The sequence below is a fragment of the Misgurnus anguillicaudatus genome, chromosome 18, assembly GCF_027580225.2.
Source record: "Misgurnus anguillicaudatus chromosome 18, ASM2758022v2, whole genome shotgun sequence".
Taxonomy (NCBI): Eukaryota; Metazoa; Chordata; class Actinopteri; order Cypriniformes; family Cobitidae; genus Misgurnus; species Misgurnus anguillicaudatus.
Genome location: NC_073354.2, coordinates 7062236 through 7077473, shown reverse-complemented (window position 1 = coordinate 7077473; position 15238 = coordinate 7062236). Strand labels below are relative to the sequence as shown.

The 15238-nt window shown below is 36.0% G+C and overlaps 1 protein-coding gene across 1 annotated transcript in view; it reads left to right on the top strand.

Moving 5' to 3' along the window:
- Positions 1-15238, top strand: part of nt5e (5'-nucleotidase, ecto (CD73)) — a 44745-nt gene that overhangs the window by 17995 nt on the left and 11512 nt on the right. Inside the window, exons 3-7 of the mRNA XM_055185324.2 lie at positions 3832-4020; positions 8385-8582; positions 12400-12554; positions 13677-13785; positions 13871-14020. Coding sequence (XP_055041299.2) covers positions 3832-4020; positions 8385-8582; positions 12400-12554; positions 13677-13785; positions 13871-14020 — 801 coding nt within the window. The remainder of the gene's footprint in view (positions 1-3831; positions 4021-8384; positions 8583-12399; positions 12555-13676; positions 13786-13870; positions 14021-15238) is intronic.

Here is a 15238-nt window from a genome sequence, read left to right as displayed (position 1 = left end):
CCTGCAGTTTCCTGCTATTGCTCAAGTGGAAGGGGAGTTTACCCTAAAAACTTGACACATCAGTTTACATTTTTTATACAGTTTTTAATACTACATCACATTTCCTGTATTTTCTGGATGTATTCTATTAAAGAGACTGAGACAATATATGATCACTGTAACATTGTAAAAACAACAAATCTAATTCTGGCAGACTAAGACTTTTGCAGTACTATACATACACACAAGACTTAAGCAATGTTATAATGTTAAACCCTAAGTATTTGACAGAATTATAAAATGTTAACCAAATGTTAGAATGTAGTAAGATTTAAAGATGGACTTGCCAAACCAAAATATTTTACTGATATTTAATCATCTTTAAAAGCACTGCAGTCAAACTTAAATTACATATACAAACACACAAGACTATAGAACTTAACCTGTTATACAGGGTTAACCCCAATATTTGACAGAAATTATAACTAAAGTCAATATCAATAATGCAATTAATTAGTAGAGTATAGGCAAATGTGAATATATAAAAAGTACTGTTATATGTATTATCTATTGTATGCAGTCTAAAAGATTATAGGAAATGATGTCATTTTAAAACTTAACAAACATCCAAGAAAGCACGGGCACATTGGATAAGTGGTTCTGCTCTCACTTTTTCTGTCACTGCATAATGTTCAACTTTGTTATTTTGGTTAAAACGGTGTTCTGGGTGTAGGTTAACTCGGTGTTCTGGGTGTAGGTTAACTCGGTGTTCTGGGTGTAGGTTAACTCTGTGTTCTGGGTGCTGTTTGGGTATGTACTGTATGGCATGTTTTAATTGACAGAATGCAGTTGGGATGCGTTTGACGTGCAAGCAAAGCAGCAAGCAGAGCAGCAGTGTTTTGGAATGCACGGCCATGTGTTTTATCAGTCAGTTAGGTAAAACTACATATTAGATGAAAATCAATGATTTAAAGGTGACATAGAATGATTGAACGGAGTATTTATCCTTGTTCTGTGATGTGACATGTAGACAAAATGTTTTTTTAGAAGCTTCCTAAAAAAATGGGGGATTTTAAACAAGTGGTTTTGCACCTATTTGGCTCCCCCTACTGGCTTAACTTGCAATCTCATTACTGATTGGCTGACTTTGCTGCCACTCAAAAAATGTAGCCAATTATTTTAAAGTGGAGGGGCAGTTAGATGGCTGTGATGTCATAAGCATCAGTTTTTCAGATTGGGCTGTTTTCTGGCTGACATTTCTAAAAGAGGAATTTCTATGAGACTGAGATGTTTAGCATGTCTAGTACTTTTTGTATGTTTGTGAATGTGGGTAGACTACCATTATTTAACAAAGACAAGGTAAAAATGGTTTTTCATTCTCTGTCCCCTTTAAGCAAGATAAAAGTTTATGAGAAAATTTTTATAAAGGTCAGGACAGCACATGAAAAACTGTACAAAACATATTGTAGGACAACAATTAGTTATTTTTTTTGTTTTATACTTAAAGTGTCAAGATAATATCAATTTTTAAAAAGGCTGGATTATATTATCTCGGTTAACACAGAATTTAGCTCCAGTTTCCATATGGGACAAGTCTGTATGCCCATTCTGTAGATGGTGGGCCAGTCAAGAATTGATTCTCTGTTACTGTAAGTATATAATATTGTGTTATGGTAAACAGAGGGGAATGACATGGAGATACAACCAAGGTGATGTTTATTTAAACAAGCAACACAAAACAGGTGATGTAGATATGTGGCAGGATGAATGGTGATGATAACAGTAGTACAGATGATAATTACAGATGGCAACTCCACACAAACACACAGATAACAAAAACACTTTTTAAAACTTGATAGTAGACGACAACGGAAACAAAGGATTATAATAGTCCAGGGAAGAGTCAGGCAGTTAGCAATATGAAAGAGGTATGTAGTAATAAAAGTCTAAATTGCTGCCTTCTGCGGCAACTTTCCAAGACAGGAAGACATCGAGGCATGTCCAAATCCAATGTTAGGTTTACCTCCTGACTCCTGAGATCTTGTCCCACAATTCTATGTGTATAGGCGCATGGGGAATGTGATTGGTTGAGCCTGTTCGAGTTGAAAAAAAAAATGGCGTCTAAGAAAGCGGTTAGAACACAAATGTAGTGTAAATAAATGTATATGTATGCCTTAGGAAACTTGCAACAACGCTTATATAGCACTGTTTGTTGAGCAGTGAATGCGCGCCTAATTGAGCACCCTAGCAACCAAAACAAAAACAGATATATCTATAAATCTAAATGTCATAGAGACACAGGGGTTCGTTTATACCATTCATTCTGGCAACCAGCATATGGAGTATCATCATTGGTCACTACCAAGCCACTCCCTAGCAACCAAAGACAGTACCCTAGCAACAGAATTCACAAAGCCTTATATATCTGCATCAGAACATTGTAGTGTCAGGGATACAGAGGACGAGAGAACCCAAGCGCAGACGATATCGGGGAAGTAAACAATAAACATTTCTTAATACATAAAACACAGAACGCAAAAGCCCACGTGGGGGCAAAACTACATTAAACATGATATTACAAAACACTGACAAAACATTATTGACAAGACTCTGATGAAACATTAAACTGAATAAACAATGAAGACTACATATCATAACACATCTGAACACAATGAACCAGCACAAGACAAGAGACAAGAGGAGATTAAATAGGGGAAACTAAACAAGATAACTACGGCAGCACAGGTGAATGGGATAAACTGATAATGAATAAGTAACAGGGTGAACAAGGGGGCGGGGAACGAGACACCAGAGGCACATGACCCAATATACAAGGCCATGAACCTTCACATAGAACATGAGGCTGTCAGAACCCTGAGATCATGATAAAACATAAATATAAAACAAGACTCTTATGGCAGGATCCTGACATGTAGAGACACAGGGTTGGGTCTTTTAATCATGCTAGCTTCATGTTAAATCATGTTAGCATTATGTAAGCTTCATGTTATATCATTTTAACATAATGTTAACTTCATGTTTAGTCAAGCTAGCATTATGTTAGCTTCATGTTATATCATTTTAACATAATGTTAACTTCATGTTTAGTCAAGCTAGCATTATGTTAGCTTCATGTTATATCATTTTAACATAATTTTAACTTCATGTTTAGTCAAGCTAGCTTCATGCTAAATCATATTAGCATCATGTTAACTTCATGCTAAATCATCCAAGCTTCATAAATCATGAAAGCTTCGTGCTAACATCATGCTAACTTCATAAATCATGCTAGCTTCATGATAAATCATGTAAGCATCATGTTAATTCCATGCTCAATCATGCTAACATCATTCTAAATCATACTAGCATCATATTAACTAGCATCATGTTTAATCATGTTAACATCATGCTAACTTTGTTAAATCATGTTAGCATCTTTCTAGCTTCATACTAAATCATGTTAGCTTCATGCTAAACCACATTAGCATCATGTTAAATCATGTAAACGTCATGCTAATGCATGGTAACATAATGTTAGCTTCAAAAAATCATGATAACTTTAAATCATGTTAACTTTATACTAAAACATGCCAGCTAGATTACTAGACTAGACTTAAACCATGTAAAATGTTCAGGCCTGGGCTGGCTTTATCAAACCAGCATCAATTTGTTTGTTCTGACAAACTTTTATATCTAGTTATATTATTGCAATTTCGTAATTTTTTCCTGTTTTTCTTCCTGTTTATATGGCTTTCATGCAAAGACATATTTTCTGTAAGTTGTTTTTGCAACAATGCACAATGTGAAACATGCTTTAGAAACTAATTAAATTGAATCTTTATGATCTTACAGGTCCTCATCTTTCTTTTGAGGATGAAGTAGCTGCTCTTCAAACTGAAGTGGATAAACTCACCACGTTGGGTGTTAATAAAATCATTGCACTTGGACATTCTGGATTTATTGTGGACCAAAAGATTGCAAAGAAGGTTCGAGGAGTGGATGTTGTGATTGGAGGTCACACCAATACATTCTTATACACAGGTATATACGTCACTGTATGAATATGAATACAAATTTAGATGCTGTTTGATGTTGTAAATTGGCAATGTTAAGGTGCTCTCATGTTTTTTATAACAGGAATACTTGCCATAGGTCAATCATAATATTGAATAACTTAATTATTTTCTGAAATAATTGCTAAATTATTTAAAGGAATGGAAATTATCTCATATTTTACTTCTCAGATGTAGTTTTTCTCAAGCTTAACAGAATGGAAGATTTTTGTGAAAGTTTTACTCTGGATAACTTTGTAAGATCATACAATGCAAAATAAATAACTGTGTGCTGTTCAAAAACACCTAAAGAAAAGGCATTTGGATAGCATTTGTATTTGTAAAACAGACATTACAGGTGCTTTTTACAGAGGTTAATTAATTCAAAACTTTTTCAAGGATGAGTGTGTGGTTACTGGTTATATTTATCAAATGAATGATACTCGCTCTCTCTCTCTCTCTCTCTCTCTCTCTCTCTCTCTCTCTCTCTCTCTCTCTCCACCCTCCACTCTCCCTATTTGCACTGACAATTATCACACATAAGGATATTTTAATGTAAGAGATTGAGGATTCACATTTTATAACTGTCTATCAATTTATTTCTGAGGTGAAATCATTGCGAATTTCATAGAAATGCATATGGACAAAACATAAGCTGCCTAAGTAACTATTCTCACCTTCTTACTTCTGACGTCTTAAAAAAATAAATCGTACATCCATCTATAAAAAAAAAGGATACGTACAATGAGCAAGGATTTATCAAAGTTTTAAAAGTACTTTAAAATATACTGTTACCAACGACAGTGTGCAGCAGAGCAGGCAGGCTAGAGCGCTAACATTAGCCGTAAGCCATGCAGATAAATAATATATCAGTTGACGCTATTTAACAGTATCACATAACTATAAATGAAGAGTTTTGTTGCAAAACGAGATAACCACCGTTTTTTTAATTGTTCAGAAATCTCGTTTTTTGGTTGTGCATTCCAATTAATTTCAATGCAACTGCAGTTGGTTTGTTTTCATTTAAACCTTCATAACTTAAAAAATACAGCTAAGTAGCACCATAAAACAAAATAATAACATGATAACATAATAATAAACATGTTTTGACAAAAATGTTAAAAAATGGATTTATCTTCGACTCACCTGAAATGTCTGCTCCCCTTCTCATTCTTATAATGGGAGAGGGAGGGTGTTACTGCGCCGAGTCGAAGTACTCCCAAAAGTGCTATTACGCCATAAAATATAGTTCCTCTTTTAAATCCGCTTAGATAAGCGCTACGTTTTATTTTGTACCACCAAACTTGCTCGTATAACTACTCGGCTTAAATAGGAAAAACGTTGATGTGTTTGGTCACTTCTAACTTTATCTCTGATTGGTACCACTGAATGAATCGGGCTAAGCTAAATGCTATCGAAGCGTCGCAGCGCGCTCCAGCGCTTACGTGCACGCACACAGATGATAGAGGGATGTATCAACAATTCTTAGTTAAGGTAATAACATTAGAGCTGCAAATTTCGACTATTTTTCAACCGATTAGTCTATCGATTATTTTTTCGATTAATCGAATAGTCTAAAGATTTTTTTTACAAATAATAAATGTAACATCTGCTATTAATGCCAACATTTTATTGAAGCATTTTCTCAATTAAACAAATACACAAACAGTGCCAGTGCCAAGGAAAATATAACAAATCACATAAAAACAAGTCCAACATTAATTCAGCCTAACATAAACAGTGCAAAAGGGGCATTATTCACCTTAAACAAATAAAATATATTAATATTAAAGAAGTAAAATAAAAATAAATCAAACTGAATAATAACTCCTTATTAATATAAAAACATGTCCCGCTCTTTATTGTTCCAGCCCTAGAGCTAATCATAAACTAATGAAGAGTCATCATTAACTACAAAATGACTCACATGAAATCATTGTTTATTACTACATTAACTAAAAAACATGTCATGTTGTACTTAATGATGACTCTTCATTAGTTTATGATTAGTACATGCATTTACTCAGCATTAGTTCAGACTGAAGTAAAAATAAGTTCATTGTGATTCATATTATTACTGTTAATATTATTACTATCAGTAGCAACGTTACTGCATTCTCATTTAGCATCAACTTTAACATTTAACTTTTCTTAAGTCTCGGGTAAATACAAATTTAGTTAGCATGATCTTCTAATATTTTATAAACGGCGTTTACGCTGCTGTTACTTTAAATAAACGCATGTCAGGAATACCAAACGAGACGAGCTTTTATAATATCTGCGCACATAGCAAAAAAATAAGCTATGGGAACTCCGCGCTGCCAGCTGGCTTTCAGTGCACGCGGGCACATGCCTATCTCAGTGTAACACAGTAACTTATTATTTCATAACTTCTTAATATAAAAAGTTAAACATGTCCCGCTCTTTATTTACTGTTTCAACATACTGCCCAGACGCGATGCAATGTCGTGTCTGTCAGGCGTCTCGCAGCTTGTATTAAACTAAGATGTAAACACAGCTGTATTAAGCACCATATATGCCTGCATTGATTCTATTGTTGTATAAAAACTTACTGTAAAAATTCAAATACTTACGCTGCCGTCGCGTCATTCTGAGGTCGGAGAGCTCCAGGTTGTTTTCTTTTAAGATGATCATGCACAGATGTTGCGCTGCTGTGGTATGCCATTTCAGTTTTACACAGTATGCATTTTATTTGGTCTCTGCTTAAAGTATTCCCACACTTTTGATCACGTTCTGGCTGTTTGGTATAACACTTGTATTATCCGGTCGGAGCTGAAGCCGCCTTCATTTGAAAACGTAAACAATGCGACGCATCGACGCATTTCCGGCAAATCGACGTAATTACGTAATCGACGTAATCGACGTAATCGACGCGTCGTTCCAGCCCTAAATAACATATTTTAATATTGAAAATGAGTAGACTATTCCTTTAACCCCAATAAACATCTGTGGCCGGTTGCATAAACATAGCCACATAACCTTAAAAACTGTTTCCAACTAATCAATAGTTTGGAATTATCGTTTTTACTTTTCTGATTCAAAAATGTGAAATGTGTTACTAGTAACTATATAATAATTAAGTAATAAGTACCAGCATCTAACAATTAATTACTAATTACTTTCTAAATCATATTTAGTAAATGATAATAAAGATAGTCTTAAAAACGGCTCGAATAAATAATATGAAGGTACATAATTACAACACTTTTTAAGGTCCAATTCTCACTATTAACTAACTATTAACTTTGCCTCAACATAGTCCTAATTACTGCATCAAAATACTTAGTAGTTGTTAAGTTTAAGTATTGATAGGATTTGGGTAAAATTAAGGATGTAGAATAAGGTTTTGCAGAATCGGGCATTAATATGTGCTTTTACAGTATTAATTAAACATCCAATATTGTAGTAATATTATGCTAATAACTAACCAGTTAATAGTGATAATTATATATGAGTGTAACCCATATTCTTATTAACTCACTAAAGTATTTAAAGAAGGATACATGAAAAACATGCATTTAATGTTAGACTTTAAGGGCCCTATTTTAAAGATCTAAGCACATTGTCTAAAGCACACAGCGCAACGTCTAATTGGGTGTGTCCAATGCCACTTTTGCTAATTTAACGACGGGAAAAATGGTTTGTGCGCCGAGCGCATGGTCGAAAAGGGTTGGTCCTATTGTAATGGGAGTATTTTGGGCGTAACGTGCAGTAAACCAATGAGAGTCTCAGCTCTCATCCCCTTTAAAAGCCAGTTGCGCTGGTGCTATGTCTAATCCCTATTTAGATGACGGACTTTGTAAACTGAAAAACTAAGCGGAGGAAGAAGATCCCCAGTTTAAGATTTATGTTAAATAATTGTGTTGTTTTTCACTTGTATTGAAATTGTTATTTTTTTATTAAAACCTTTAAAAATCGTTTTCTTTTAGTCATGGAAGTAAAAAAGCAGGCTTTTAATTGCTTTAAATGTAAGGCAAAAAATAATTTACAAGTATGTAAGATAAGGTTTGTACTCTAAAAATACTTTATTTGTAACAAACAGGAGAATTTACAAACGGCTCTCCTCACGTTTCAGCACTTGGACAGCGTCATGATTTTTTTTAGCATTACTTAAAAATGTTTCTCATCTGACCATATCCACAGGTACAGAGTCATCATATACAATAAATCTGTGAGGTAGCATTTAAAAAAAAAAACATTTAAAAACAGATGCATTTGTTGATATAAAACTTAATTGAATTATTCTCATGTTCAGTGAAATGTATTCATACGTAAGAATCGTGTATAGAACCTCTTTTTTTTTGTTTATTTATTGTGTGCTTATTTGTTTAGGAACTCCACCCTCCTCAGAGGTTCCTGCAGGGCCGTACCCATTAATGGTAGACTCTGAGGACGGCCGTCAGGTTCCTGTGGTCCAGGCCTTTGCTTTTGGAAAGTATCTAGGATACCTAAAAGTGACCTTTGATTCGAAAGGAAATTTGGTGAAGTCTTCAGGCAATCCAATTCTTCTGAATGAGTCTATATTGCCAGGTGAGGAAATAGTTTGAAGGGCCTAAATGTACTGTAGATATATTTTCAAAATTAAAGCTCCCATTTCTTACATAGAGAAATGCATTTTTAATATATAATCAATGAATTTACCTACAATGTAAAACTGTGTTAAAAGGATTTTTAAAGGTGCAGTGTGTAATTTTTAGAAGGATCTCTTGACAGAAATGCAAAATAATATATAAAATTATATTATCAGTGGTGTATAAAGACCCTTTTATAATGAACCATTATGATTTTATTCCCTTAGAATGCGACATTTTTATCTACATACTCTGCGGGTCCCCTTACGTGGAAGTCGCCATTTTGTGCCGCCATGTTTCTACAGAAGGCCTTAACAAACTTTTTTACTAAGTTGTCTCCGTTGATGACATGTTTTTCGGGTGGTTGCTACCATGCGTTTCAAAAGCGAGGGGTGAGCAGTGGACTGAGCTGCTGGTTGCAATTCGCAACCTCACCACAAATTAGACTTACTAACTGCTCTTGCGCACTCGGCTAACCCCGACATTTTAGCTGTTTCGGACTCGTGGCTTAAGAAAACCATCAAAAACTCAGAAGTGTCTCGTCCTAGTGTTACTCTTTCGCGTCAAGATCGGTCCACCGGGGGTGGGGGCGTCATTCTTTTGTGTAAAGAGAACTTGCAGTGCTCTGTTCTTTTATCTAGGTCAATACCTAAACAATTTGAACTTCTACTTTTAAAAATACATCTCTCTAGAAATAAATCTTTTATTATTGCTGCCTGCTATAGACCACCCTCTGCCCCCAGTTGTGCCCTAGACACTTTGTGAATTGATTGCTCCTTATCTATCTTCAGAGTTTATATTGTTGGGGGACTTGAATTTGGACATGCTTAATGTCTCTAACAATTTGTTATCTAAGTTTGACGCTTTAAACCTTACTCAAATTATCAAAGAACCTACAAGATATAACTTAAAGTCTACTGACAAGGGCACCCTTATAGATATTGTTTTAACTAATTCACCTTTTAAATTTACATCTGCAGTTTACAGCCAGGATATTAGCGATCACTGTCTTATAGCTTGTGTCCGGAATAAGTCTGTAGTTAAAAGGCCTCCCCTTATCACTATTAAACGTTCCTTAAAACATTTCCATGAGCAAGCTTTTTTACGTGATTTAGCCCAAGTATCTTGGAAGGATATTGATCTTATTCCATCTGTGGAGGATGCCTGGATATTTTTAAAAAATGCCTTCCTTGATATTTTAAATAAACATGCCCCTCTTAAAAAATTTAGAACTAAGAGCAGATATAGTCCTTGGTTCACTTCAGAGTTAGCCGCTCTAAGCCAAAAAAGAACTCCCTTTTGGCGTGCAGCAATTTCTACAAAAAACTCACTTGAGCTACAGCTTTTTAAAGAAATCAGAAATCGGTACACACAAGCGGTCAGGAATGCTAAGGCTAACTATTATAGACAGAAATTTGTTTCTTGCGGTACTAACTCTAAAAAGTTTTGGGATACAATAAAGTCTATGGAAAATACGAACTCCACTGCACAGTTACCCACTGCTCTAAGAACACAAAATTTTGTTACTACTGACAAGCCCACCATAGTTGAAAATTTTAATAAGCATTTTGCTATGGCTGGGTCTGCTTTTCATCTGGCAACTCCTTTCTCAACTACTAGTACATCATCCCTTGCATTACCATGCTCGTCCTCTTTATCTTTTTCTTTTACCCATATTCAGATAGCTGATGTTTTGAGGGAACTGCAAAATCTAGATCCCCTTAAATCAGCTGGATTAGATAATTTGGATCATTTTTTCTAAAATTGTCTGCTTCAATTATTGCTTCGCCTATCACCAGTATTTTTAACCTCTCCCTTGACTCGTCTGAAATTCCAAAAGACTGGAAAGTTGCCGCAGTGATTCCTTTATTTAAAGGAGGGGACACGCTCGACCCAAATTGTTACAGGCCCATTTCCATTTTGCCTTGTCTCTCAAAGGTCTTTGAACGCCTGGTCAATACACAGATCATCACTCATTTAGAATCTCATCGTAGTTTTTCTGATATGCAGTCTGGCTTTCGAGCTGGCCATGGGTGCACTTCAGCCACTCTTAAAGTTCTAAATGATATTATACGTGCCATTGATCAAAAACATTACTGTGCAGCAGTTTTTATTGACCTGGCCAAGGCCTTTGATTCTGTTAACCATACCATTCTTCTTAGTAGGCTGAAGAGTTTGGGTTTCTCCAATAATTGTCTTGCATGGTTTACAAATTACTTTTCGGAACGTTTGCAGTGTGTTAAATCTGAGGGCCTGTTATCTAGTCTTCTGGCTGTTTCTATGGGGGTTCCGCAGGGTTCAATCCTCGGGCCGACCCTTTTCTCTATATATATTAATGACGTTGCCCTTGCCGCAGGTAACTCTATGATACACCTATATGCAGATGACACTATTCTTTATACGTCTGGCCCTTCTCTAAGCACTACATTACAAAATCTTCAAGCGAGCTTTAATAGTATTCAGCATTCTTTTTGTGGCCTTCAATTGCTTTTAAATTCTAGTAAAACTAAATGTATGATCTTCAAACGATCGCTTTCATCACCTATCTGTCCAATTAACATCACTACCCTTGATGGGTTTGTTTTAGAATGGGTTAGTAATTATAAGTATCTAGGGATCTGGCTAGACTCATCACTTTCTTTCCAAACCCATATTAATCATCTTCAATCTAAAATAAAATCTAGGATTGGCTTTCTTTTTCGTAACAAGGCCTCCTTTACCATCTCTGCTAAACATGCTCTTGTGAAAATGACCATCCTTCCTCTATTAGATTACGGTGATGTGATTTACAGATCTGCCTCAAACATTTCTCTCAGGAAATTGGATGTACTGTACCACTGTGCTATCCGTTTTGTTACTAATGCCCCATATAGCACTCATCACTGCAATCTTTACGCATTAGTTGGATGGCCCTCGCTTCATATTCGACGACAAATACACTGGTATTGTTTTATCTATAAAACTCTTCTGGGCAAAACTCCACTTTATTTAAGGTCTTTAATTACTATAGCCACTCCTTCTATAAATCTTCGTTCAAGAAGGTTTATCTCTTTGGCTGCCACAAAAGCTCGTACTTCTTTCGGTCGTCTCTCCTTCCAGTTTTCTGCAGTTAATGACTGGAATGAGTTACAAAAATCTTTGAAGCTTGAATCTTTGGTCCCTCTGATTACTTTCAAACGATTAATTTCTAACCTACTGACTCATAGCTGTTCGTGTTAATTTGTACTGTCACTTTATATTTTGCTGTACTACGCTACCTCAGTATTGGCTTTTATCATGTTGTTTGTATGTTACTGCTTGTCATTTTAACTCTGATTACTTATTTGTGGTAGCCATTTATCATCTGGGGCTTATGCAATGATGTGTAGTTTTTACGAATGTTTGTACATTGTATTGTCTTTTTGTAAATTTGTCTTGTTATTTATGTGTAACTATTTGTTGTTTGCACTCGGCACTTTATCTTGGCCAGGTCGCCGTTTTAAATGAGAAATTGTTCTCAACGTGCCTACCTGGTAAAATAAAGGTTAAATAAAAATAAAAAAAGATGCTGCTAAAATTTACACACTGCACCTTTAATGTGTTTGAAATTGTGGGTTTTTCCCTAGCTGTTATATTCTGTAGTGCACAGTATTACAGGACACTGGTACTGTACAGTATATTATTTTAGTGTACTTCAGTGGATATCAGTTTTTATTGGTTATTTAAAGCATTTTTGTAGTTACAATTTGTGAACTGTATTAGATTCAGCCTATTCATACCAGAAATGTCTTTGTTAGATCCAAGCATTCAGGCTGAAGTGGAATCCTGGAAAAAGAATCTGGCCAATTACTCCTCACAATATGTAGGACAAACTCTAGTCTTTCTCAATGGAACTTTTGAGGAATGTCGCTTTCGCGAATGTAATTTGGGAAACCTGATCTGTGACGCCATGGTGAGTGAATAGTTAATAAATAGTTTAAAGTGAAAAAGCTTATTGTTTGTTTAAATAGTGGCGGCCGGTGTCTTCTCTTCCAAGGGGCGTGAATTCCAAATATGTGTTCGATGCGTCATGTGAACCATGTGCATTATGTGTCATGTCAAAATATGTGCCTGCTGTACATCAGTCGAAAGTGTTTATGATTAGTAGGACAGTAATAACTGGAGAGAGCTAACTGTAATGTTATGGGAATATACCGTAACACAAGCAAGAGTGCTGTTGGACTCTATAGCAGTCTGATCTGCCAAAGGAAACAGTTCACATAAATCATAAAAATCAGAGTGTTGTAATCAAGACCACCTAAACCTGGAGTGAGACCAAATCAAGACTTTGAGGGGTTGAGACCAAGGTCAGCACTCCTTTAAGGATTACTCCACTTTCATGGGAAAATCCCGATGGTTGTACAGTGGGGGGTGAGCATTTCGAACGGCGACGTCAGACCGCGCTGACAGCTTTGGGCCAGTCATAACGTTTTAAAACAGATGCCGCCTTTACCCCCGCAGTGTTTACGAACGTTTCACACACACGCTGCTTGAAAGTCGAGCACACCTGAAGTTAACGTCCACATTTCTTCACTAAAGTTGTTTAAAACAGCTTACCATATACTTGCCGAATTGCCGACGTCCTTAGCACGCCCTCCGTGAAGTACTTTGGACGCATTTTCGGTTTGACGTCGCCTAATGCAATGTTGTTTGGTCACGAGCAACTTCGCGACCGTCAACGTTTACCACAGACGTGAAAACAACAAAATACGGACCGTGGATATGAACGACGTTGATTGTTTACAAATACAACACTGAGCTCGCGGCCTCCTCACCGAATATTCAGTATTTTGATACTGATGTGTGAATGATGTCTTACTGGTAAATAGACGGAACGTCACTGCGTGTGTGAACAGCACATTTTTGTATTTATTGGTAAATTCATTCTGGTAAATTCATGGTGATTTACCGGAATTACTGTGTGAAAGAGGCTATTGTTTCCATGTTTCCACAATCGACTGAACTAGTATGTAACTAAAATTTGGTCGTATATTCTCTTTGGCCCTGAACGACAACCTTTGTGTTTGTTTTTCAGGTCCATAATAATATTAAATATGCAGATGAAATGCAGTGGAACCATGTAAGCTCTTGCATTCTCAACGCTGGAGGCATTCGATCACCGATTGATGAGAGAAGCAGGAATGGTATAAAGTTATAGCACAGACTTCTCTCCACTTTACGCTTTATGAATAATATCGCCTGGAGAATTAAAGTAGGTTTTATTGACAGGTTCAATCACGATGGAAGATCTGATCTCCGTGTTACCGTTTGGAGGAACCTTTGATCTGGTTCAGATGAATGGATCTACACTGCGAGAGGTCTTTGAGCACTCGGTCCGCAGGTACGGAGGAAACACCGGCGAGTTTCTACAGGTGTCAGGTAACCACACCTCTGTCTCTCTACTGTCTCTCTACTGATGCTTTGTATATTAAATGGCACTCTGGACTGCTTGATTTTGATTGGCCAGTGGCGATATTCCTAGGTTTGTCATTCCCAGATAACAACTACCTTAAAACTAATCGTCATCTGGGTACTGTGAGTCATCTTGACAAAATAAATATATTACATAAAACATTTACTCATGTGGCAAGTAGTCGTGTAATAAGTAGGATTACATACATCCAGCTCAGATTTGCATTGAAGTCACGATCACACTGTCAGGAGGATTTATTTCACCATAGCAAACAGCTGTCTTTGTTACAGTATGACAATCTTGATCACTTTTTTATATTATAGATGGTTTCAGCAGTAACAACATAAACAAGCGGCTGTCGCAGTCCGCACGTAACTTCTGGTAAACTCTGCTAATAATAAATAACCACAAAGTACTTTAAACGTAGTTTATTTATATAACAAGCAAAAAAACAACAAATAGATTACCTAGGAAACCAAAACATTTGTTATTTTCGACGAGGAATTTGTTCAAGAGATCAGTTTAGCAACTAGTCAGACCATTAAAAAAACGAAACCGGAAGAAAAGTTTGGATCCAGACGTGTATCACGTGCGTCTGATGAAACCGTCTATAACTGATTATATTTTACTTTTTTTAAGCATTTCCTTTATTGCACAAATGCAAGACACTGTATAATGATTTCTGGGATTTTATGGATTTTGACAATGTTTGCTTTGCTTGTGCGGTCTTCATCAAGTCTTCATTCAAGTCAATCAATCAACAAAACTGGAAAATCTAACTGGCTTGGTAAAATATCAAAACATTTTGATGAATTAAAAACTTTTTCTATACTTCCTTCTAGTTATAGATGTAATAAAAAATTGACCCCGCTTCTTTAAATTATTTGAAATTATACCATGGTCTGTTTAAATACTCGATTCTGATTGGCTGGAAGGTGTGCATTAAAACTGTTAGGTAGTTCCAGTCAGTTTGATTACAGTTAGAAATTAATCCGCTACTATAAACACTGGTAACCATAGTAACACAATTACACTTGCAAACTGAGTGAGAGACACATATGAAAACTTTATTTAGGTAGGCTACTAGGGGCGTGCACACCAAAGCTTTTACGTCTGTGGCCGACGCATGTTTTCAATTGTTTCCAATGGAAGCTCAGCGTTTTTCAAATCAGCCAGCAGCTAGC